Source organism: Sapajus apella, unplaced genomic scaffold (genome assembly GCF_009761245.1).
Source record: "Sapajus apella isolate SASKATOON/1434 unplaced genomic scaffold, GSC_monkey_1.0 scaffold97, whole genome shotgun sequence".
Classification (NCBI taxonomy): Eukaryota; Metazoa; Chordata; class Mammalia; order Primates; family Cebidae; genus Sapajus; species Sapajus apella.
The window spans coordinates 7,772,053-7,796,681 of record NW_022437037.1 but is presented as its reverse complement, the minus strand read 5'-3'; the positions used below and the strand labels follow the sequence as shown (position 1 = coordinate 7,796,681).

The window sequence follows — 24,629 nt, the reverse complement described above, 5'->3', positions numbered from 1 at the left end:
TGTGACTCCCTCCTCCCCAGGCTCCCTGGAGCTGCAGCTTACACAAGCTGGGGCTGCAGCTGGTGGCCCCTGGTGCTGTCAGGGAAGACAAGCAGGGAGGTGAGGAAGAGGACGGGGCGACCTTTCTCGCCGCCTAGGCTGAGTCCGCTGTCACCTCTTGTCCCCCAGCTCCCAGCCATCCACCAAGCCGAGTCCAGCAGGTGGCATTGGAGTGCTGGGCGACAGGGTGAGCCTGTATATTTGGTGACGCCCACGGGCCGACCCAGCGCCCCCTCCCCTCCCCCGGCTGGGGCAAGGGTGGCCCTAGGTCCTAGCGGGGTGAGGGGCACTGAGCAGGCGGCAGAGGCGGAGGGACACGTGAGATCGGCCGCACACAGCGCTTGCTGAGTGGCGCGTGCGCGCGGCGAGGCGGGGTGACGTGCACGCGCTGTCCGCGGTCCCGTGCAGGCCCCGTGTGCGCGCCCGGCCTTGGACACCAGGCCCGTCTGCCCCGCGCGAGGACAACCCGCGTCCGTCCGCGGGAGGGAGGCCTGAGCGCGCCCCGGAGCGCGCCCCCGAGCTCGCGCGGCGGGGCGCGCCCCTCGCACCTGCGGGCGGGCTGGGGCGGGGCCGCGGCTGTCCCCGCCCACCCCGGCCCGAGCCCCGGGAGCCGGGGCGGAACCGACCAGCGGGGCCCGAGAGGCCGGAGCGCGGCGCGGGGCAGACAATGGGAGCGGCGCTGGCGGCGGCCGGGGCAGCGGCGAGGGCCGTGGAGCCCTGGGCCCCGCGGGGACCGGAGGCCGCGCCATGAGCCCCGCAGCCGGGCGCACCCCTGCGCCGCGCGCGGGCCGAGGCGAGCGGCCTCTGCCAGCCCGGGGCCCCGCCCTGGGGCCGGCGATGAGCCGCAGAGGCTGAGGATGATGGTAGATTGCCAGGTGAGTGCCCGCCGGCCCCGGCCGAGGCTGGGGCCCCGCGTAGCGTCGCGGGTGGAGGAAGGACCGCACGCCCCTGCCCACACCCACCGTGGAGAGGGAGCCCGGCGCCGCGTCCACGCTGAGCGCGCTGACGCAGCTCCGCGTCCAACCCTGCCCGGGCCAGTAGGGAAACTGAGGACAGGAGAGGGGCAGGGACTGGCCCCGGGCACACGAAGTGGGCGGAGTCCAGAGGAGAAGGGAGGGTTCCGGCCTCAGGCCAGGCAGGGCTCGGCTCACCCTTCCCATGGGGTCTGCTTTGGGACTGACAGCCCCTAAGATCCTGGGGACCCCTGCCCTCCTCTCATGTGGGCTCTTTTGCCTGGACATCTCCGCGCACGCACAGGCGCAGGCCTGCGCATACACGCGCACGGACACGCAGACACACACACCATGCACTTCCTGGGGCTCAGAGTAGGACGGGTCGCTGGGGAGGTGGCTATGGGGAAAGAAGAAAGAGGGCTGGGGCTGCTCTGCCGTGGGCAGTGGCATCCGGTCTCCAGCAACATGCTCGGGGCCACGGCACGGGGGCCAGGGGGGACACACGCCAGGCTGATGGGCAGGGGTTCCCCAAGTTTCCCAGGGTCTGTCTGGGCTGGAGCCACCCCAGGGCAGCCTGGAGATGACAGATCGTGGGGTTCTGTTTGCCGCTGTGATCACTTGGAAGTAGGAAAGACCCCTTCAGTGCTGGCGGGGCTGTAGGAAAGGAAGCCTCGGATTCCTGCTCTGTAAATTGGAAAGTTTGGCTGGGTGACCCCAAGGGTCCCACAGGCTCTAGATATGTCGGCCTTAGGTCTCCATTGGGGATGTCCCCTCTACCCACCGAGGTCTGTGGAAAATGCCTTCTTCCTGGAGGTCCTTCTGAGCTAGAGAAGCCTGGGGGGGTGCAGAGCCTGGCCAAGCACTGGACCACTCTTCTGGGACAAGACTGTCCTTGTTGGAGCCTCAGCGTTCTTGTTTGGAAGTGGGGCCAGAGCCTTGCCCTGATTGGAGTGAGGAGGCCTCATGAGTGAACTGGACACCCCAGGGCCAGCAGAGGGAAAGAGGGGAGCAAAGGAAGCTTCTGGGGCTCCCAGAGACTGCAGGTTCCTCTCCTTTGACCCCCCTGGGACCCAGGAGAGACAACACCCAAACAAAGGTGTGTGTTTTGTTTTCTGGGTTTTCTGCCTGAGGCTGTTGTGCTAGTGCCGGCCACCAGGGGGAGGCAGTGCCCACTGTGCTCCATGGAGCAACTGGAGCCGGGGAGAGCCCCGCAAGGTCCCTCTGGGAGACCCCGGCCTCCACCAAACGCACATCCCCTCATTACAAGCATTCCTCTCCACAGTTAGCTGCTCAGAGGCAGGAGGGGGCTCCGAGAGCCTCCTCTTTCCTTTCAGCAGGTGTGCCCAAGCACTCACCCTGGGCGCAGCATTGGGCCTGGGCGTGGCTCTGAAAATGACCCAGGTGGGCCTGCCCTCCGGAGCTGGCAGTCTGGAGGGGGTGATTGACAGGGCATAAAAGCAAACGGGCAAAGGAAGGGAAAAGCAAGTGCTGCAGCGAAAATCATGCTGGTGCTGCCAGCAGGGGCTGGGGCCTGCTTTGTGGGGGCCTGAGAGGCCTTGCTAAGGGGACATCTGTGCTGTGACAGATGTCAAAGCGGGGGCCAGCCCTGCACGAGTCTGGGGCAGTGTACTGGAGAAGCCTCTGCAGGCAGGGCTGGGAGGCAGAATTGAGTTTGGCCAGAGGAGTGAGAAAGGAGGCCAGTGTGGCCCAAGTGAGCTGGGGGCGGGAGGGGCAGCCCCAGGCCTGGAGACAGCTGTGTGACAACACTACCTAACGTACAGCTTCCAGCAGCGGACACTGATCATCACTCGATTTCTGGGGACCCGGTTCCAGGGCAGCTCAGCTGGGTGCCCCTGCCTCCAGGTCTCATGGGAGGCTGGGGTTGGGGTCTCGTCTGTGGCTGGACTGGGCAGGACCTGCCCCCAGACCATTCACATGTCATTGGCAGGATTCAGTTTTGACTGAGGGTGTCAGTTTCTCTGTGACTGTTGGCCCTGGCCTTCCCTTGGTTCACTGCCATGTGGGCCTCTGTGTAGGGAAGGCAGCTCAGGGCATCAGAACTCACTTCCCCAGAGTGAGCGGCGAGGGTGGGAGGGAAACCCAGAGCACACGAGCACGACAGAAGTCACAGTTTTTTGTCAATCTTGGAAGTGACCTCGCATCACTTGTGCTGTATTCTGCTAGTGAGAAGCCCAGTCGCTAAATCTAGTCACCCTTGGAGGGAGGAGATCACTCAGCAACTTCTGTGCCAGGAGGCAGGGATCTCTGGGGCCGGTGTGGAAGTTGCCTGGGACAGTGGCAAGCAGTCAGGCCTGATTCTAAACATAATGGAGCCCGGGCGCAGTGGCTCACACCTGTAATCTCGGCACTTTGGGAGGCCAGGGTGGGTGGATCACTTGAGATCAGGAGTTCGACACCAGCCTGGCCAACATGGTAAAATCTTGTCTCTACCAAAAAAAAAAAAATTAGCTGGGTGTCGTGGCGAGCACCTGTAATCCCAGCTACTCCAGAGGCTGAGGCAGGAGAATCACTTGAACCTGGGAGGCGGAGGTTGCAGTGAGCCAAAATCATGCCACTGCACTCCAGCCTGGGCGACAGAACCAATAAATAAATTAATTAACAAACAAACATATTGGAAGCCACTGAAGGGTGCTCCCATATGCCACAGGGGTCGATATCTGATTTTTGCTTAATTTTCAACCCCTTCATGGTGCAGACTAGAAAGCCAGACCAAGAAGGGAGTGACTTGCCCTAGATCACAGCACCAGCGCCCAGCCTGAGTTGTATTCCCAGTTGTGTCTCGCCCCTGTGAGAAGTTTCTTCTCTCACAGTCGTAAAGGCCAGAGGTCCAAAATCCAGGAGCTAGCAGGGCCCTGCTGTCACTGAAGGCCGCTTCCCTTCCTAACTCTTCCATCTTTAAGTCGGCCGCGTGGTGGCTAACGCGTTTTATAGTACTGTCTCACATTAGCACGGTGATGTCCCCAGGAGGTAGATGTTAGAACTATCCCCACTGTGCAGGTCAGGAGACTGGGGAGGCCTTGAAAGGTGCAATGACTGGTTTGGGGTCACAGAACTGGCAAGAGGGAGGAGCTTGGTGACCCAGATGGCTTTCCCTCTCTGAGCCTCAGGGGCTGGGAGCCTGAGCACACAGTGGCTACTTGTCCCAGCTCCCAGGGTGGCTGTGAGTACCTGGAAGTGCCCCTTGGGCCCCCCCCAACACCTGCCATGGCCCTCACCATTTCCTTAACCCCCAGCGCTGCTGTCATTTGATTTTTACGAACATGTGAATATGATGAAGTAGCAAAGGACGGGATGTGTTCGTTCATTTCGTATCTGTCTCCTGGGCCCAGGCCATGCCAGAGGAGGCGATAACATAGTCCGGGGAGTTCCCAGGGGAAGGGGCGGTGCTCATCTGGGGAGTGGGTGGGCACAGAGAGATTCCAGAAGGAGGTGTCCTGTGGTCACGGTTGATTCGAGGAGGGGAGATGTGGTGAAGGCGCAGAGGGTGATGATTGGGGCCAGTGTCTATCGGGTCAATTTCCCGTGCAGCTGTCACAAAGTGACACAACAGAAATTTATTCTCTGATAGTTCTCAAGGCCAGAGGCCCAAATCCAGGGGTCAGCAAGGCCCTGCCGTCTCTGAAGTCTCGAAGAGAGGGTCCTTTCTTGTGTCTTCCAACCTCTGGTGGCTGCCAGCGTCCTTGGCATTAGTTCCTGGTCTTGTAGATGTGTGACTCCAAACTGTGCCTTCATCATCACATGGCCACCTGTGTGTGTCTGCCCAATTTTCCCAGCTATCATAAGGACAGCACCATCCTAATCCAGCATGACCTCATCCGGATTCCATACCTCTTCACATACCAGTTTCCAAATAAGATCTCATTCATGGGTGCCAGGAATCCTTTTAGGGGACACAATTCAACCTGTTTTATTTTATTTATTATTATTATTTTGTAAAGATGGAGTTTCACCATGACGGCCAGGCTGGTTTTGAACTCCTGACCTCAGGTGATCCACCCACCTCAGCCTCCCAAAGTGCTACGTGAGCCACCGCACCCGGCCCACAGTTCAACCTGTAACAGGAGTATTGAGAATGATTACCCTCCCAAAGGCCGGGTATCCGCGTGTCTACGGGGACTAGGGGAGCAGCGGGGAGTCTGAGAACCTCCCAGGAGCTCAACCACCAGCTAAGGGGTGGGGGGCTGGCGTCAGCGGAGCCCGCCTACTCCCCAGTTTGGCGCATTCCGGCGGCAGCACCAGCAGGTGGCGCTGTGCCCTCCCGTGCGGCCACCCAGCCTGGCGCGGAGCTGCCGCAGACAAAGGTCTGGCCTTTGGGTTGCGAGGAGCCGTGTACACCTGTAGGCCAGGGGCACGGCCATTTCACGGTGACACACACGGGAGGAAATCAAACCAGGCGGGGCTGTGGCGGGGCGACTGGGTGGCGACTTTGCGTCGGAGGCTGGCGGGGTGCCAAGGAGGTGACAGGGATGGCGAGGAGGACCCTGGTGTGCAGACCCTGGTGTCAGAAGGACAGAAAGGCAGGGACGGGGGATAGGGGACCTGGGCTGCTGCAGGAGCCCGGCCCACAGGGGCCAGGAGTTTGCCTTTCACTGGGTTCCCACCTGCAAGCTGAGCCGGCCCTTCTGAGGCCTCTCCAGAGCCCTGCGGCTGATGACACCTGCGGTTTGCAAACAGCTCTCCTGTTACTTACTGCAGGGCCGCTGGCCCAGCTCTGTGGGTGCTCAGAAGGCAGCCCTGGGCACAGTAGGCTGTTGCAGGTGGAGACTTGACCTGGGCACAGTAGGCTGTCTGTTGCAGGGATCCTTCCCCCCAACTCCAGCCCCAGCCCCTGCCTCAGGCTCCTGGTGGGGGTCAGCATGCCCCTCAGAGAGCCCTTTGATATACAAGGGGGTGGGGCAGTGTGGGGCTGAGGAGCAGGGGTGAAAGGGAGCAGAGTGCACAGTCCGCTGGCCCAGGAGTGGAAGCCTTTCCTTTTTTTCCTTTCTGTCAGAGATGGGGTCTTGCTGTGTGGCCCAGGCCGCAGTGCGGGGTGCAATCACGGCTCACTGCAGCCTCGACCTCCTAGGCTCAGGCCTCCAGTGTAGCGGGCGTGGCGGGTGCACGCCAACGTTCGCAGCTAATTTTTGGATTGTTTTGTAAAGACAGAGCTTCACCATGTTACCCAGGCTGGCTTTAAACACCTGGTCTCAAGCGATCCGCCGGCCATGGCCCCCCCAAAGTGCTGGGATTACAGGCGTGAAACACTGCATCCAGCCAGAGGCCATTTCTTACTGTTACCTCCCCACCGGCACAAGGCCCTCACCCAGCTTCCAGGCCCACCCCTGAGGCTGCTAGTCCTTGACAGTTGGTTCTATGATTAATTGGCATAGCAGATATTGGCCTCTGTATGCCTGGCTGGCGCTGGGTGCCTGGCCTGTGGGGAGCACCCTGGCTCCTGTGGAAGGGTCAGGGCCATGAGAAGGGATGTAGGACAGGGGATGAGGCAGACAGATCTTGTGGAGAAGGAGTGGGCCGGGAGCCTGGGGACCTGGATTCAGTGGCCACTCTGCCGTCAGCGGTGTGGGCAGTCACCGTTGCACGCTAGCCACAGCCCTTTCCAGGCCGTCCCTGCGCCTCTGTCCCGTGCTGCAGAGGCACCTGGTGATCACAGCCAGCCCGTAGGCCTTGTGCTAAAGTGTCCCTTGTATCTGCCCAGCACTCTGCAAGATAAGTACCACTGCCATCCCCACTTCCAGGTGGGGAAACCGAGGCACTGGAAGGCGAAGGGACTCCCACAGCTAGGGAGTGGCAGTTTGGCAATGGCCCCTCCCTGTGTGTACATAAGCCTGGGAAGGGCATGGCACCAGGACTGCATTCCTTCCAATTACAGTGGCCTTCCAACATCAGGGCTGGGCCAGGCCGCTGGGCAGGGTGGGGCTGGGAGGCCCCAGGCCCCAGGTAGTGGTTAATGGCGGCAAGGAGACGTAAACAGAGCTAATGAGTCCCTTGTGCTGTCTCCCCGCTCTAATGAAGGCCTTGGAGTCTGGGCTCTGCATTTTGGGGGTTCTTGATTCTGGAGGCTTAAAGAGTCTTAGGGCGAGGGGTGTGTGGGCCCCCTACAGGGGCGGGGGTTGAGCTTACAGACCCCCAATGTCCCCTCCCAGGGCAGCCAAGCCAGGGTGAAGAAGTGGGGAGGAAAGGGCATGGGAAGCATCGTGGCATCCCCCTAAAAATGATAAGCCCCGGAAAAAGGGAGTGTTCCCATGGCAACTCAGAGCAGTTGCCAAGCAACTGCTGGGCCCCAAAATTCTTGCCTGCGGGAAGACTCAGGGCTGGGGCTTTCCAATGGGCTTTCCGATGGCTCACCCCCAACCCCCGCCTGTGCATACCCGCCGCTGGCCCGCAGAGAAGACTCTGGGGCTGAAAGAGAAAAATGCGGAGACCAGAGTCCAGGACTTTCATCAGGGCCTGGGGAGGAAGGGGCCTGGTCTGCTGAGTTCGCTCACGTACTTCTCATGGCTGACCCGCCCTCCACCTCCACCTGAGATGGGACCTGGCAGCCTCCGCCCCCTGGATCCTTCCTGAGGGACACCCCAGTCCACTACCCCCTCCCCATCTCCCCACCCAGCCAGCGACCAGGCATCAGCCCCCTAGCAACAGAGGCCACTTCCTGGATACCTGAGTGAGAGGTGACAGTGGCAGAACATCAGAAAACTCGAGGTCAGAAGGCACAGCCAGAGTGTGTGGGGCCACGCGTGGTCCCTTGTGCCTTGCCGCCCTGCAGCTGTGGGCTCCCTGACCTGGGGCAGGAAGGCATGCCAGGGTGTGGCTGGGCTGGGTAGAGCCCCGGGACAGGGGACTGTGGTTCTGGGCCAACTTTGATACCAACTGACTATGTGACCTTGTTGTGTCCCTTCTTACTGGCCTTGGTTTCCCCCTTGGTGGCCCATCCACCCCTCTGCCTATGTGTTCACCGTTGAGTGCATAAACATTGCCCTGTGAATTATGTCACCTACTGGGGCCTTGGGGCAGGAGAGTGAGGAGACCCGGACCAGGCCAGCCCTTCCTCCTCCCCTCCAGCACCCTCCTCGGTCATTAGGACCCTGGTCCTCAGATCAGGTAGGTGGCTTTGGAGCAGGACACCTGGGTCTGCATTCCAGCTCAGCACTTATTCCCGGGCATCCTAGAAGCAGCACAGGACCCCTCTGAGCCTCCCTGTCTGCCCTGAGGTCCCCGCAGTTGCCGTGAGGATGTAAGGAAACCTTGCCCTCTGAACTTTCAAAGGGGCTGCCTTAGTTTGTAGGTGTCCACCCTGCACCCAGACCTGGGCACTGCGGGAGCCGAGGTGAGGACACGGATGAGGGGTGTCCAGCCTGGAAGCAGGGAGGTGGAGCCCCAGATTCTGGGAAAGGGCAGGGCAGCAGAATGGTGGGGAGAAGGCAGGTGGGGCCAGACTGCCCAGCGGGTTGGACTTTGGGGATGAGAAGGGTGTGAGACCCAGTTGCCTCAGATGTTCTCTCTGGGGATGGAAGCGAGGGTAGGACTGTTGGTGACCACCCTCCAGGGTTTCCCAGTGCTCTCATAGAGCTAGGATGCCAGCCTGACCCTGATCATTTGCTCACAGTATGACCTTGGGCCATGGCCTCACCCCTTTGAGCCTCCTTTGCCCCGTCTGTCAAATGGGCAAGGGGCGTGCCCACCTTCGGAGTTGGGTGCTGGGCTCGTATGTTCACTTGGGGGTCATTAGCTGGGCTCAGGGTGATCCCATGGGGACCCTGCCCAGCTGCCCCCAGTTGGAGTGCCACAGGAGGAGGGGCAGAGCAGGGCAGGGGGCTGCACAGACAGTGGCAGGGAGCTAGCAGCCCAAGGTATGTGCAGCCCCTGCCCTCATTCATGCCAGATGCCATGCCAAGAAGGCAGGTGGACGTGGTGAGCCCCTAGTCTAGCATCGAGAAACGGGCAGCAGGAGGCCACTTCAACTGGTGGGTGTGAAGGTGCAGGCCCGCAGCCTGTGTGGTTGCTGCAGCAAGGACACCCCCCACCCCCTGTCCCATGTTGGCCTCCCCTCCCTGCTCTGCCCGGTGGGCGCATAATTAATTGAGCTGCCCAGTCCTTCTGGGCAGGATAAGGGCGCCAGCACTCACTGTCTGCTGGAGGGCACCCCAGTCCTTCCCTTTTCCTGGGTTGAGGGCCAGAAAGGGCTCCCGTGGGGAGAGTGCAGGGCCTCTCCCCTAGACACCACCTGAGAGTTCAGGTGTGCCTGTCTGACCTTTGTGTACCAAGGGAGGAAGGCGGGGAGCAGGTGGGCTTGTCTAGTGGAGAGAAAGAAAACACCCTTGGCCAACCAGAGGCCCTGACTCCAGGAACTTACCCCACCTCTGGCACCTGCTCGCCTTGGGACTTTGTCCTGAGCCCAGATGTGTGCGAGGGGGTGCCCTTTGCCTGTAATGTCAAGCTCAGAACTGGGAGGGTGAGACCCTGGGGAGGGCGGTGGAAGGTATTTAAGCCCTGGGGGCTGCCACCACCTGACCTGAATCCATTTCAAAGGGATGCTTGCTCCCACCCCGCCCGTGCTGGGCTGTGCCTGCAGGGAGGGAGAGCTCCAGCCCTGAGTAGCACTTATCTGTCAAGTGATGACCACATGATTAACTGATGAATTACCTGATTAGCACCAGGATCAGCAGCCCCAGGGAGGTCCAGACTGTCTAGAGGTCAAGGGGATAGAAGTCTGAGAGGGGAGACGGGTGCCCTGGCTTGGCCTCAGGGGACCCAGACAAGTGGGTTCCCTAACTCCTCTGCACCCCCACTGCACCTCCACCCCCTCTGTGGACCTGTGGATGTGGTGGGGTGTGAGATGCTCCTAAGGTCCCGGCACCGCATGGGCGGGCCCTCCGAGGGTGGCAGCCGATGTCTGTTCCCCTTCACAGAAAGCAGATGGCCAGTGCTCCACCAGCTGTGGCTGCCCTTGGGGAGACAGGGTGTGGTGGAAGGCAGAGACACTTGCAGGCCCTCAGTTGAATCCACAGGTTTTTCCAGGTAGGGGACTGTGGCCCAGAGGAGCTGAGTAAGGGCCATAGGCCATGCAGCTCACTCCCCGCCCCCCACCTACTTCTTCCCTGAGGCTAAGTGCTAGGCCCTGGCTGCCCAGTTGGACTAGAGTTCAAGGTTGAAGCAGTTCACCTGGCCCCAGGCCCTGGGTGGCTGGGGAGGGGACAGCTGAGGGTAGTGGGCAGGTGGGTAGTGCCCAGTGTGGAAGGGCCCAGCTGGCAGCACTGCCTGCCTGGCCCCTTGCCATCTCCAAACAGACACTTGGCAGTTTTCAGGACTCCATGAGGTGGTTCCTTCCCAGCTGCTGGGGCCAGAGAGCCCCTGCATGGTGCCCTGCCCTGTCCCCTCTCTGCAGCCCTAAGGGAGTGTGCTCTCGGGTCTGGGGATGCTGGGGTGGCCATCGCTGTCTGGCAGATGTACAGGGAGCAGGGTATGTACTTGGGGCTGCTGGGCCTGCAGGGGTAGGGGCTGTGGAGTGCTGTGGGGTGCTTGTGTGTGTTGGGGGCGGGAGCATCTCCCTGCCTTTGGGTGACCACATGTGCCCGCAGCATGCATGCGCTCGGATGTGACAAGCTTGACAGTGGATGAGGGAGTGCATATATGAAGGGGTACAGGTGGCTGCATGTGGGGACACATGGCTGCTGCCTGGGGAGGGAGAGCACATTGCCACTGGCAGCATGTGGGGGGTTTGCATTTGCCTTTTGAAAGCACTAGGCCTGGCTGGGCGAGGTGGCTCACGCCTGTAATCCCAGCATTGTGAGAGGCCGAGGTGCGTGAATCACCCAAGGTCAGGGGTTTGATACCAGCCTGGCCAACACAGTGAAACCCCATCTCTGCTAAAAATACAAAAATTGGCCGGGTGTGATGGCACACCTGTAATTCCAGCTACCTGGAAGGCTGAGGCAGGAGAATTGCTTGAACCTGGGAGGCAGAGGTTGCAATGAGCTGAGAATTCACCACTGCATCCCAGTCTGGGTGACAGAGTAAGCCTCTGTGTCAAAACAGAAAACAAAAAAAGGCAGCAGGCCTGAGCTGCGACCATGAGTGAGGAAGGCTGAGTGTCAGTTTTCTCCTCTGTCACTGGGTTGACAGCTGGGCCCAGCTCACAGGGTTGTGGTAGGTGCTCAGCCACGGCCTGGCATACCCAGCTGCCCACTGTCATGCTGGCATGGAGGTCTGAGCAGCTTTTCGAGGGTCCCTGGGCAGGGGAAGGGAGCTGGTGTCTTGCTGTCCTTTGTCAGGCATCCCAGGTGAGGCAGAGAGGAGAGGCCCTCTAACCTTGCCTACCAGGGGAGGAGCCAAGCCCAGGGATTAACGGGACAGTGGGTGGCAGGAGAGAGGGACAGGGCAGTGCCCCTCAGGCCCAGGGCCCTAGAGTCCCAAGACATTGCTCTTCTCTAGCTCTGGGGAACTTCTTGCAGGCAAAGGACTGTGGGAAAGAGGGCAGCGGGCACCAGCCCTGCCACCTCCTGGCAGCCAGCCAAGGCCCTGTGCCCTCTCCGGAGGCTGGGATAGCTCAGGAGGTCCCCTTCAGAAAGGGAAGCCCCACTTCCCAGGCCCTCAGCCCCCTCAGGCAGGCGGCAGGCTGGTGGCGGCACGCAGTGTCCCTGGCACAGCAGGCAGCCTCCCAAACACAAGAGCCCGTTTGTCCTGGTTCCCCTGACCCCAGTGTACCGGGTGACCAGGGCCTGCTGGGCACAGGGGCCTGACTGTGGGCTCAGCCCCCATCCCCCATCCTTGCCAGCCACGGCCGTGCCTTGGGGAGGGGTCTCTTTGCCCACACCGGAGCAACCTCTACTTACCCGTGGACAGAGACCCATTCCCCAAGAACTGTTTCTGAGCCAGGAATTTAGGAAGGGAAATCCCCCATGTTAAACCAGGGCCGACCTGACCACCTCCTGCCTCCTCCACCTTCCCAGGGCAGGCTGGCTTCTGGGAAACTCCAAGGCACTGCTTCTAAGAAAAAAGGCTCTTTCTTCCTGGAAGCCTGCTGCCTCCCTCCCCTGCACTTCCCGCCTGGGCTTGCTCGGCCTCTGTGCTCAGCCTGGCTCCCTGGAAAGCATTTTAATGGGAGGGAGCAGGTGAGCAGAGGCGACCCCGCCCTTCCTGGCCCTGCCGCCCTGCCCTCCCACAGGCTCCTCTCCAGCCTCATTGCCTCCTCCAAGAAGCTCTCTGGTGATCTTCCCCCAAGAACCTCTGAATATTTTCGAGTCCAGGAACTTTGAAGCTAGAGGAACCGATGGGCCCGTCAAGCCCACTTGTCCATCTAGGCATTTATGGAGAGCCTGCTGTATGCTGGATGCTGTTTCAGGCATCAGTACCTGGGGAACAGAGTCCCTGCTCTCAAGGATCTTACAAACTGCCCCCATCAAGACAAAAAGAAAAGAAAAAGCTCACCTCCAATTACACACACACACACACACACACACACACACACACACACACGGGCAGCAGGCACCAGCCCCGCCACCTCCTGGCAGCCAGCCAGGTCCCTGTGCCCTCTCCAGAGGCCAGGGCAGCTCAGGAAGTCCCCCTGGGAAAGGGCAGCCCCACTTCCCAGGCCCTCAGCCCCTTCAGGCAGGCAGCAGGCTGATGGTAGCACCAGTCACACAGTGTCCCTGGCACGGGGCACCACCCCTCAAAAACAAACAAACAAACAAAAAAAAATATATATATATATTTTGAGACAGAGTCTCACTCCATCATCCAAGTGAGCAACCTCGGCGCACTGCAGCCTCCACCTCCCAGGTTCAAGCGATTCTCGTGCCTCAGCCTCCCACGTAGCTGGAATTACAGGCACATGCCACCATACCCTGCTAATTTTTGTAATTTTTGTAGAGATGGGGTCGTGCTGTGTTGCCCAGGTCTTCTTATGTTGCCCAGGCTGGCTTCAAACTCTTGGGCTTAAGTGATCCACCCGCCTTGAACTTCCAAAGTGCTGGGATTACTGGCATGAGCCATCTCGCCTGGCTGTCTATCGACAGATAGACAGATAGACAGACAGACAGACAAATAGATAGATTGATTGATTTTTTAAAATATAAATTTATATTTTATTTTCCTAGTGCTTTCTTAATGATGATTTCACATGACCCCTCTAATTTTCAAAAGAGGGCAGTGACGCCAGGTCAGAGGGCCAGTGCTCTCTCTGCTTGTGTGACGGCGATGGCGATGGCGGTGGTGGTGGCGGTGGCGATGGTGATGGTATGCTCTCGTATATCTAACTGGTGTCTTCATCCGTGGACCTGTCAGCAGTTGTGAGGAGTCACTATGGGCCAGGCATCGTTCTGGGCACTTGGGTCTGGAAGAGTGAACAGGACAGGTGTGGCTGTTGCCCCCAGAGGGCTTAGAGCCCAATACAGGAGCATGAGAGGACCCCATAGTAGGTGAACTATATGGGTTTTGTTTTATTTTGTATTGTTTTCTTTTGTGATGGAGTCTTGCACTGTTGCCCAGGTTGGAGCGCAGTGGCACGATCTTAGCTCACTGCAACCTCTACCTCCCAGGTTCAAACAACTCTCCTGCCTCAGCCTCCTGAGTAGCTGGGATCGTAGGCACACCTGGCTATTTTTTAGTAGAGATGGGGTTTTACCGTGTTGGCCAGGCTTGTCATGGAACTCCTGAGCTCAGGTGATCTGCCCGCTTTGGCCCCCTGAAATGCTGGTATCACAGGTGTGAGACACCACGCCTGGCCTCGTTTTGTGTTTTGAGACAGAGTCTTGCTCTGTCGCCTAGGCTGGAGTCCAGTGGTGCTATCTCAGCTCGCTGTAACCTCCACCTCCTGGATTTAAGCTATTCTCCTGCCTTGGCCTCCTGAGTAGCTGGGATTACAGGCACGCGCCACTATGCCCAGCTAGTTTTTTTTGTATTTTTAGTAGATGCAGGGTTTCACCATGTTGACCAGGCTGGTCTCGAACTCCTGACCTCAAGTGATTCACTTACCTTAGCCTCCCAAAGGGCTGGGACTACAGGCGTGAGCCCCTGCGCTTGGCCTAGGTGAATTGTTTTAAGGTTCCTCCTTCCAGCCTTACCCATGCTGCCCCTTGGCTTTCCTGGCCTGTCTGCAGTTCCAGCATCTGCTTCTGCCCCACGGGCCCCATCATCCTTCCCTGTTCTGTTTTTTACCTTCTGCAGCATTCCTGTTTGCAAACATGTGTTTTATTTATTATGACCCAGGCCAAAGGTGATTTTTATGTTTTGTTCCCCGGTCTATTGCTGGCACTTGAGTAGGTGCTCAGTAAATTCGTGTGGGCTGGCTGTGTGAATTTAGTTGTGCCCCAGGCCCCCTCTATGGTCTGCAGACAGTGCAGGCTACAAACTGTTACTGATCCTCATCTACTTCAGTAGAGAAATTGACATTGTTTAGAAGTTCCATGGTAGTTGACATTGCTGTGGCATTTCGGTTTCATTTTATAGAAGTATCAGCCACCGTTGAATTCAAAATAAGAACACTGAGGCCGAGCGTGGTGGCTCACGCCTGTAATCCCAGCACTTTGGGAGGCTGAGGCGGGTGGATCAACCTAAGGTCAGGAGTTCGAGACCAGCCTGACCAACTTGGAGAAATCCCATCTCTACTAAAAATACAAAATTAGCTGGGCATGGTGGCACATGCCTGTAATCCCAGCTACTTGGGAGGCTGCAGCAGGAGAATCGCTTGAACCCAGGAGGTAGAGGTTGCAGTGAGCCGAGATCATGCCATTGCACTCCAGCCTAGGATTTTGGGAAGCCGAGGTGGGTGGATCACCTTAGGTCAGGAGTTCAAGACCAGCCTGGCCATCATGGTGAAACCCCATCTTTAAGAAAAAAAAAAAAAAAAAAAAAAAAAAAAAAAAAAAACTGGTTTTTCCTGCAGAGGATGCCACCTCGGGGTGCCATGTTTTGACATGGAGCATGTGCCAGGCCCTATCCTGAGTGCTTCGCATTCCGTGTTTCACTTCAGCACACAGTGGTTTTGAGGCAGAGATGATTCTTGTTTATGGGCGAGGATCAAGGCTCAGCAAGGGAAAGGCACCTGCCCGGCTCACCCAGCTCCACCCAGCCAGCAAGTGACAGGATGAGGGCTTGGCCCCAGACTCAACACTGTAGGCTCCGGCTCCCAGCTGCTGCTTGGATCCTTACACTTAGACGTTGGGCTCCTCCTGGAGCTGGACCTGGGGGCAGGCAGGGTGGAGGAGGGGAGCTGTGGCGCCCTTGGCAGGGCTGAGTCCTGCTAGGCTTAAAGCCAATGGGAGCGGCTGGGGCAGAGACTGGATTCTCGGATCCTCAGCTTCTTGGCAACCTGCGTGACTCAGTGGGCTGGCAATAGGGGCCGGCGGGCAGGCAGCCAGTGCAGGGGAGCCCTGCGGTGGGTGAATCAGCCAGTCGCTGAATTACTGTCCTGCCTGGGGTGGCGCCAAGTGCCAGCTGCCAAAATAAGCACAGCCCTTCTTTGCCTTTCTCTCCCCACTGCGGGGGTGGCCCACCTTCCACATGCCGTGGCAGGTGCATCCTGTGGTTCTGCCGCTCCTGGGAGTCCCCGGGTCTCCCCAGCCTGGAGCAGGGGAAAGGGCCTCTTCGTTGGGGTACATAACCTTCCACAAGTCACTCTGAGGCTCTGCCTCCCCACCACACACAGGGGCTCTCCTGTGAACCGGTGGCCATTGAGATACTTGCACCCTGGCCTTAGAAGTGCACCGTGATTATAAAATCACCTTTCACTCTTTACGAAAAGCTGGGAGTTTGCAGGAAGGAGCGGCTGGGAGCGCAGTCTCAGGCCAGACAGGATTGGAAGTTCTGCTCTGCTGTGCGGCTTTGGATAAGTTTGTGCCATCTCTGAGCTTCTGTCCTGAAACTCGCCTGTAAACCCTGCCTCACACGTCATGATGATGAAATGATACCCACATCGGCACGGCAGTGAGTAGCAGACATTGTCAGGGGGCTGTGGACTCAGGTGTAGGCACCAGGTTGGGGGCAGCAGTGACCAGCAGAAATGGAAGTCAGAGTCCCCAGCCTGGGGGCCTCCTGCAGGGGACAGACCACCCACCCCAGAGACAAGGACCCAGCAGCCTCAAGTCTGTGCTGCCAGGAACAAATCCGCTTGTAATCCTTAATCTGGAACAGAGTAGAGGAAAGCAAGCAGCCTTGGGGCTGGACTTACACATGGCCTCGGCACTAACACGCTGTGTGACCTCAGGCAAGTTGTTCACCCTCTCTGGGCCTCAGTTTTCTCAGTTTCACAACAGAGATGATGACTGTGGGTCTGGAAAAGTGCCTTGTCCCCACTGAGGGATGCCAAAGGCAGCAGCAGACTAGGCTCTAGAGGACGGAGGGGTGTCAGGAGTTGATCTTGCCTCCCAGGCTTCTGAACGTGGGCAAGAATTGCCTCTGGGCTGTGCAGTGAAAGGCGTTAGTGGTGCCCTGGTCCTTGGGAGTCTCCTAGTCAGAGCCAAAGAGGGAGGGGATGCCAGGCAGAGGTGCCCCTCCAGAGGCTCCATCCGTCTCGTGCACGGCCACAGCAGCATCCCTACCTAGTGGAGCCGGCCGGGCCTGAGTGTGTGTTGAGCCACTTGACAGGCCTCAGGTTCCCGGAAGCCAGGGGGAGGGGAGCTGGAATGTCTCCCCAGCTGGACACTGAGTCTGGTCAGCAGGTCCCTGAGTTAAGTCGGCAGCAGGAAAGAAGAGCAAAAGCCAGGCCTCGGTCTCTGCTATCTGCTTCCTGGACAGGATGTGGTGCCGAGCAAACGGCTTTGCGAGGAGTCATCGCTCTGGCTCTGAGTCACTGCTCCTAGAGACAGCTGCACGGTGTTTGTAAACAATGGGCCTTGAACCCATCCAGGGCCTGCCCCCACCTAGCAAGGTGCCTGTGGGTTGGGTTTTGCTATCCTGGGCTTGTCTGTGTGGCCAGGCGTGTTATCCCAGGGCCACCTGGCGTGCTGGGCAGAACACTGTGGGACCGCTGGCAGGTCGTGTGTCCTGGGAGAAGCCTGGGGTCAGGGCTGTCGTGAGCTTCACTTAGTAGCTGGAAATGTTTATGTCGTGTGTGGCCCTCACAGGGCCAGACCCTCAAGGCAGCCAGACTTGGGGTTGGGGCGCTGCAGGTGGAGCTCCCCTAACTGTCCTCACCCCCAGGCCCCAGTGCCTGGGCTCTCCTTGGCAGTCTTCGTTCCAGGCAGTGACAGTGATGTGGCGCATCACGTGGTAGCCTGGCCGGCAGGGAACAAAGACCCTGCTCTCCCCCAGGCTGGTGGCAGAGGCAGGGCCAGGGACCACGTGGGTGGGAGGAGGGGTGCATGGCCTTGCTGCTTCCTTCTGCTGGCACCACCTCCTGGGGGCTCCCGCATTTCTGCATTTCTGAGCGGCAGCTGGTGCAGCTCCTCCTACGGCCTGCTGTGCTCAGTCCTTTGATGGCCTTCCCAGCAAGCTCAGTGCCCACTCCCCCGGGTAGCCCTGCCCAGCCTGCCTCCCAAAGGAATAGCCCCAGGATTGGGCCTGATGCCAGGCTGACCTGTGCTGGAGGTGGGGGCGGGGGAGACACGGGAGTAATGGGCTTGGGAAGCTAGGCTGGGGTAGACTGTTCAAGAATAGCACAGGAAGCTTGCGTGTGAGATGCAACGCCCTGCACAGGGCCTGGTACCCCGGAGCTGCTTGTCCAAGAGAAGGCATCAGCTCACAAATACACCCAGCAGGGTAGCCTGCTTCCCTGCCACTTCCCTGCTAGTGCCCCACCAGGAAAGTTGAGTGCTTCCTTCCAGGGCCTCTTGAAGGCCCCCCACCCCCACCCCGCCTCCCAACCAAACACACACACACTATAGGAAACACCTCTCCCGCTGAGCCCTTCTGCAGGGCCGGCCTGAGAGGTCGCATTTTGCGTACCAGGAAATCAAGGCTCAGGGAAGGCCCTCCCTGCCCCTCATTCCATGTGGTGAGCTCCCTGTTAAACCCGGAGTGGCGGCCGAACCACACCCCCAATGCCCACGGTCACATGGCCGGGCAGTTGGCAACCCCCAGGTGAGAGGCCGAGGTCGGGGACAGCCTCAACCCCTGCTCAGATACCGGCCCCTGCCGCCTGCCTCGCTCAGATCCTGCCTGTCTGCACAGGGCTTCTCTCCCTTTAAGAGTGTGGACCCAGACAGTGCCCTCTTCGCTGGCCCCCTCTCCCGGGGCCAGGCCTGCACTGCAATGCCCATCTGCCCAGACAGTGCCCTCTTTGCTGGCCCCCTCTCCTGGGGCCAGGCCTGCCCTGCAGTACCCATCTGCCCAGACAGTGCCCTCTTCGCTGGCCCCCTCTCCCGGGGGCCAGGCCTGCCCTGCAGTACCAGCCTGCGTGTGCTTCGGCATCAGCAAACATTCCCGAGCTGTCTGCTGGAATCCAGTTACAAGCCGCACTTTGAGCAACGGGCAGACCCCGGACTGCCATCTGGACCTTGCTCACGGGGATGGAGTTAGGCTACAGCACTCCTGGCACAGGGGCAGCATCCACCAACATTTATCAAATGTCTGTTATGCGCCTGGCACCGGGGCAGGCACGTGACCCTGTGGCCTGTACTACTCCAGTGGCTGTGGGAGATCATCTCTGCACATCTGCCAAGCACAACCATGAGCCAAGCCCATGCTGAGGTCCTGTGGAATCCTCCGGTGCCTTTGTTCCCGTTTTACAGAGGAGCAAACTGAGGCCCAGAGATGCTACATCAGTGGCCTAGGGTTCCAGAGTCCCTGGGGGTCAGAATTTCAATCCTGGGCTGATCAATTCGTAGCCTGGTCGGCTCTGCTGTTTCTCAAAGGTCAAGGTTGAGTGTCACTGTGTACAAGTGACCAGAGATGATGCCCGACTGTCCCAGGGGACAGGGCCTTGGAGCCTGGCAGAGGAGGAAATGTGCCAGGTGGAAAAGGATGGGGAACGGATGACTGGGGCGGAGATGGTGTTGCTGCATGAAGGCAGGGGTCGGAGAAGGCCGCTCTGAGTGGGGGCTGAGTCCTGAGACCAAGGGGGAAGAATGGTTCCCAGCAGAGGGTGCTGGTGGCTGCAGTTAGTAGGAGGGGCTGTGGGCACTTGAGGACTTGGGATTCTCTTCTGGGTGGGACAGAACTGGTGGAGGGATTTTAGTGGAGGTGGCTTGTTCTGGCTGCAGGGTGAGTACAGGGAGGCAGGGGGGTGGCTGCTCCAGGGCCCCCTGAAACCCTCCGGCTCCATTTCAGTGATGCCCCCCAAGCCCAGCCCGGCCCTCACCCCCAGATGCCCACCCACATCCCCTGAGAGTGCTCACCCTGGAGTTGCAGAGCTCCCAGGCCCTGAACTGCCTGCTGAGCTGGGTGCCCCCAGAGGCCCACAAAGCCACCGGAAGAGGATGTGAGATGCTCAGAGGAGCAGGGCAGGGAGCAAGGTGCTGCTAGGGCAGTGTCTGGGCGGGACGCTGGGCCCCGGGGCCCGATGTGCCTGTGGGGACGATCCGGAGCCCATGGCCTCACCCCCTCCTCCCTGCCTCTGCTGTCCTGCTCCCTGCCCTGTGCCCTCCTCTTGCAGCCAGGGACTGGGCATCTACCGGGCCAGGGTCCCAGGAAGGTAAGGAAGTAGCTGAGACTCTTGGCCTCTGACTTCACCCTGGCATCTCTGGGCTTTGGGCTTGGGGCTCTGAGTGTGATGGAAGGAGCGTCTGCAGGCTTTGCAGAGCAGCTGGACAGACACAGGTCTTGGGTTTTCCTGTGAGATCTTGGGCAAGTCCCTGCTCTCTGTGAGCCTCAGTCTTTCCACTTGTCAGATGGGTGTGCTGGATGCGTCCGATGGCTTCCAATGCCTGGTTTGCAACAAAATGAGAAAAACGGGGACGGGGATGGGGACAAGGCAGTAAGTTGTTGTGTGTCGCTGTGTTGCTGTTGAATTATTGTTGTTGTTATTTGCAACTCTAGTAGTCACTCCAGTGAGTTATTCCTAAAGCCAGATGTCCTCTTTCCACGCCCGCCCTTCCTTCCGACGGCAGCCCTCTCTCGTTACCTCTGGTGGTGTCTTTTCTGAAATGGTGGGAGTGGTGGTGTTGATATTATTTTTTACCACCCTACTTAATGAAACACAGTTGGCAACCCAGGTTGGCACCCCCCCCACCCCGCCACCACACCCAGTTTAAAATGAAATCTTGTGACCCAGTGCAGTGGCTCACACCTGTAGTCCCAGCACTTTGGGAGACCGAGGCAGAGGGATCATCAGAGGTCAAGAGTTCAAGACCAGCCTGGCCAACATGGTGAAACCCCGTCTCTAGAAAAATACAAGACAATTAGCTGAGCCTCGTGGCAGGTTCCTATAATCCTAGATACTCGGGAGCCTGAGGCAGGAGAATCACTTGAACCGGGAGGTGGAGGTTGTAGTGAGCCGAGATCGAGCCACTGCACTCCAGCCTGGGACAGAGCAAGACTCTGTGTAAAAAGAAAAGAAAAGGGAAATCTCATACCCGGGTGCCAGGGTTGGAGGAGCTCTAGTCTGGGGGCAGGGGAGCCTTCTAGAACAAGTGAGTGGGGGTCTCCTGCCTGTCTCCCACTGCCTCTGGCTAGACTCACATCCACCTGGTGGCTCTGCTGACCCAGCCCTGTATTGGTCTAGTTGCTTGTATCTGTCACTTTTCTGGCTCTGTGTACTGGTTTTCAGGCCCCCGACACGGGGAATGGGAGTGGGGGCTGGAGAATTAAGGGAGAAAGCTGTGGCAGCTTGGGACAGGCTCTCTACTCGTCCTCAGTTGGCCCATGGCCTGGTACAAGTGGGAATTCCTGGCCCTGCCTGTCAGAGGAGCAGGTATGACAGCCACGCGGGTGACACCAGGCCTAGGCACTCGGGTGCTTCACTCCACTAGGGCACGCAGGCGACGGGCACACTGGCAGAGGGCCTCACCAAGGGCCCACTCCCCACCTGGCGTTCGCCCTGCCATGGCCCGGGAAGCAGGCCAGGTTTGTGCCAGGCCTGCTGTGCCCAGGGGGAGGAAGGGCTCCGTGTTCTTTGCCTGTGTCTCTGTGGTAACCGCCAGGCGGAGGGCCGTGGCCCGCCGTGCCGCTCTCCAAAGCCCGACACCTTGGCTGGCACCTCTGCCAGCACCGGCCACCACGGAGGTGAGTTTCCAGGGCGACCGGTGCCTCTGCCAGGGAGAGGCTGGGTGGGTCACCGCCGGGGCTCCGGGCGCGGGAGTTGGTTGCCTAGGACTCCCCTCTTCCCGTCAGAACTGGTTGGAGGAGTTTGTCTGGAACTTCAGGGGAGTCTTCATCTCCCATCTCGGGTATGAGAGAGAAGACTGGTGGTCTGCTCTGCTGCTGGTGCCTGTGTGTGCCCACTGTGGCCTCGCCAGCTGCCCCCAGCCCCGAGGGTTGGTCCAGGGTGGCTGTGGGCTGTCACGGCAGCCCCGTCCGGAGGGTGCTTCTTGGATTACCGGGACTTTTGTGCACTGCTTCCTTGTCTGCTCTCAAGAAGCCTGAGAGCCTGGTGCTGTGATGGTTACTGTCCCCATTTATTGATGGAGAAACTGAGGCCCCAGGAGGTAAAACTAAGGCTAGGAAGATACAGAGCAGGCGCCAGAACCGGAACCTGTGCTCCAGGTCTCAAAAGAGTTCCCCAAACCCACAGGAAAGAATGGCCCCTTGGGGCTGGCTCATCCCAGGGCCCCCTGTGCTGTGACATTTCTAGCTGGCACTTTGTGGAGAGTTTCCAAGGAGTCCAGGGGCCAGGCTGGCAGCTGACCACCCTCCAGGAGGGGAGATAATGGATGCTGGGCCCCTCAGGGTGTGATATGCCCCACCCATCACAGTTGTGGAATAGACGTCACTGCCTCCTAGATCAGGGCCGCCAGGCTTGGGGACAGGTACTAGGCTGAGACTGGGGGACCCGTTGGGCCTTTGGTCCCTTCCTCAGCCAGGTGTGCCCAGCGCCCCCGCAGCCCCGTGGCCGCTCTCTCCCCTCGCCTCCGTCTGCCTGCAGCCTCCCTCTCCCGCTGTCATCCTTGGGCTCGCTTTTGGGTCTTGGGCTCAGTTTCCATCTGTGTGTCCCCCTCGGCCTCTTCCTCTCTCCTCTGCTGTCCCCCACTTCAGGCTGTCACATGTTGAATTGGTGGCCCCGCGTGGGTGTCAGGCACCAAGCCCTGCGGGAGTGGAGGACAGTGGCTGGATCCCCCCCCGGGTTTGCAGCCCATGGATGCTTTCATCACGTTTGCTCCCCTGCGTGCCTACCCGTCAATATCCTGGTGCTGTACCCATTTCCAGGGCATGACAGCTGGGCCCCCTGGCAAGCCCCAGGCCGGTCCGGAGACCTCTGCATCCCCGTCCAGGCCTGTTCCCACTGCTCCCGGAGAGTCGGCACATCTTGTGTCTGTTGTGCTGGGACAGCAGTGCCCTGTGAGGGCAGAGGGTTGGGATGGTGATGGTGCCACACCTGCCACCCGGCGTGGCCTCCTGGAGATTTCAACGCCTTGGTGCTTCACGTCTCACCTCCTGACCAGCTCTGACTTCAGCCTCCAGCCTGTGGGGACCCCTGCATCCTGGGGGCAGGAGGAGGAGGCAGAAGCCACCAGAGGCTGCCAGGAACCCAGTGGCAGGGGAGGTGGGGCTGCGCCAGGCCCGCCCGCTGTGCTGGGAGTTCCCACGCGTGGCCCAGCTGCGTCACCTCCTGCCAAGGTGTGTGCTCACCCGCCCACAGAGGGCCACCCCGGGACCTAGGCAGGCTAGGAATGGTGACGTCAGTGTCGGGAAATGACCAAGGAGTGTGTCCTGGCCTCACCCTTTTCATGTCCTCCCCAGGCTCTAAAAATAGATCACAAGAGACAGAAAGGGGTGACCTCTACCTGCCCAGCAGGAGGTGACAGGTTTTCCACCACGGCCTGACCTGAGTCTGAGTACCTGGCTGTCATTCCTCCCAGCCTTGGCCAAGCCCAGGTTGGAAAAGGTGATGGCCAAAGGTCATTGTCACCCATATACTGCCTTGTCCCCAGTTTCTGCTCTGAACTGCTGTGTGCCTGGCAGTCCCCAGGACTGCACCCCAGGCCCAAACCCCATTCCCTGGGGTCCTGCGTAAAAGCAGGCCTGGGTCCCGACTTGAAGGTCCAGAGGGGCAGCTTTTATGATCCACCTCTCATGTACCAGCCAAGGATGTGCCGGCCAAGGAGCGGGCGGAAGGAGGGAGGCACCAGCCAGGCAGAAGGGGCAGTGTGAAGACGGAGCTGCAGCAGTTCTGCCGAGAGGGACCCTGGAGGTGGGAGCTGGGGCCACAGCGAGCCAGTGGTCTTCTGCCTGAAGGCAGCCGGGGGCTTTGAGGGACCAAGACCCCACTGGCTGTGGTGTCTGGGGAACCAAAGATGGTATGGGAGCAGGGAGAAGAGGGACCACAGGGACTTGCCGACATGCCTCTCCCTGAACTGAGACAGCTGCTTAGGGGCTGGGGAGCGATGTAAGATGCCCAGCAAGTCTCTCCTCGCCTGTCTGCCCGCTGTCTCCGTCTCCTGCTGTCCCTCTCTGTGGTCCCCTGGGCTCACTTTTGGGTCTTGGGCTCAGTTTCCATCTGTGTATCCCCTTCTGCCTCTTTCTCCTCTGCTTCCCTCCACTTTAGGTTGTCACACGGTGAATTGGTGGCCCCTCCAGGGTGGCAGTGACTCCCTGGGGCATTGGGCACTGAGCACTGCAGGAGTGGGGGACAGTTGTCAGAGCGATCCCTGGCTGAGGGCTGCAGGATCGGGGCGGGGGTTGGGATGGAGCACATGCCTGGCTCCAGGGGGCAGCCACAGCCAGCTTCCGGCCAGCCTCCGGTGGCCCTCGGGAACACAGCCCCAGTGTGGTCAGGTCAGCCAGAGTTACAGGAGAAGTGGGAAATGTGGGTTTTTATATGAAGTCACCTGACCTTCTACTGTTGGCTTACATTTTGAAAACACTTCGTAAGCCAAACAAAACACACGTGTGGGCGGGATCTGGCTGCCAGCTGTCAGTTCACAGCCTGCCTTTGCAAGTTCCTCTGCAAGCAGCGTCCCGACTTCCGAAAGGTCTGTGCAGCCGTGTTCTTCAGGGGCTTGTGGGGGTGGCACCCAAGGAAAGGCAGGTGCACTTCCCAGGGGGAGGTTGGGAACCTGAGAACGCCAGGTGGGGGGTGGGGAGCGTGAGCTGGGGCAGGATGGAGGAAGGGACCGACGCCGGTTCCTAAGAACCCCCCATTTTCGGGGGGTGCTTTGTGCTCTTGAGAGTCCTCAGTTCCTCCCGGCAGATGCTCCAACAGCCAAGCACAGGGTGTCATCGGCCTCGAGTGTCAAACCCACCCAAGTTCCCTGGGACTGTCCCCAGCCTCTTCTGACCGCCCCATCTGGGCATCGGGACTCGGTTTCCAGCTGCCCACTGCCTTGGTCCCCAGAGCAGCCTCTTTTGTTGTAAAGATGCCATGAGTGACCTCTGCACACATGGAGAGTAACACAGGAAATGGTGAGCCTGGCCAGGTGTTGCTGCCTGGGGTCAGAAGTTTGTAGCCCTCTCTGGAGGACTGCTGGGAACCTCAGAGGCATCAGAGGGTGGGTCTCAAGCTGTTTCCTTTTTCTTTTTTTTTTTTTTTTTGAGATGGAGTTTTGCTCTGTCGCCCAGGCTGGAGTGCAGTGGCGCAATCTCGGCTCA

At 59.5% G+C, this 24,629-nt stretch overlaps 1 protein-coding gene across 5 annotated transcripts in view; it reads left to right on the top strand.

Annotated features, from left to right (window-relative positions):
• Positions 1-661: 661 nt before the first annotated feature.
• RALGDS (ral guanine nucleotide dissociation stimulator) overlaps positions 662-24,629 on the top strand; it is a 53,008-nt gene continuing 29,040 nt past the window's right edge. For 2 of the 5 annotated variants that reach the window (XM_032257727.1, XM_032257726.1), the window contains exon 1: positions 662-914. In XM_032257727.1, the coding sequence (XP_032113618.1) occupies positions 897-914 (18 nt within the window). In that variant the 5' untranslated portion in view covers positions 662-896. Of the gene's footprint in view, positions 915-19,378; positions 19,579-20,912; positions 21,108-24,629 lie in introns of those variants that run through there. The other 3 variants (XM_032257725.1, XM_032257724.1, XM_032257728.1) reach the window with 3 other exon arrangements.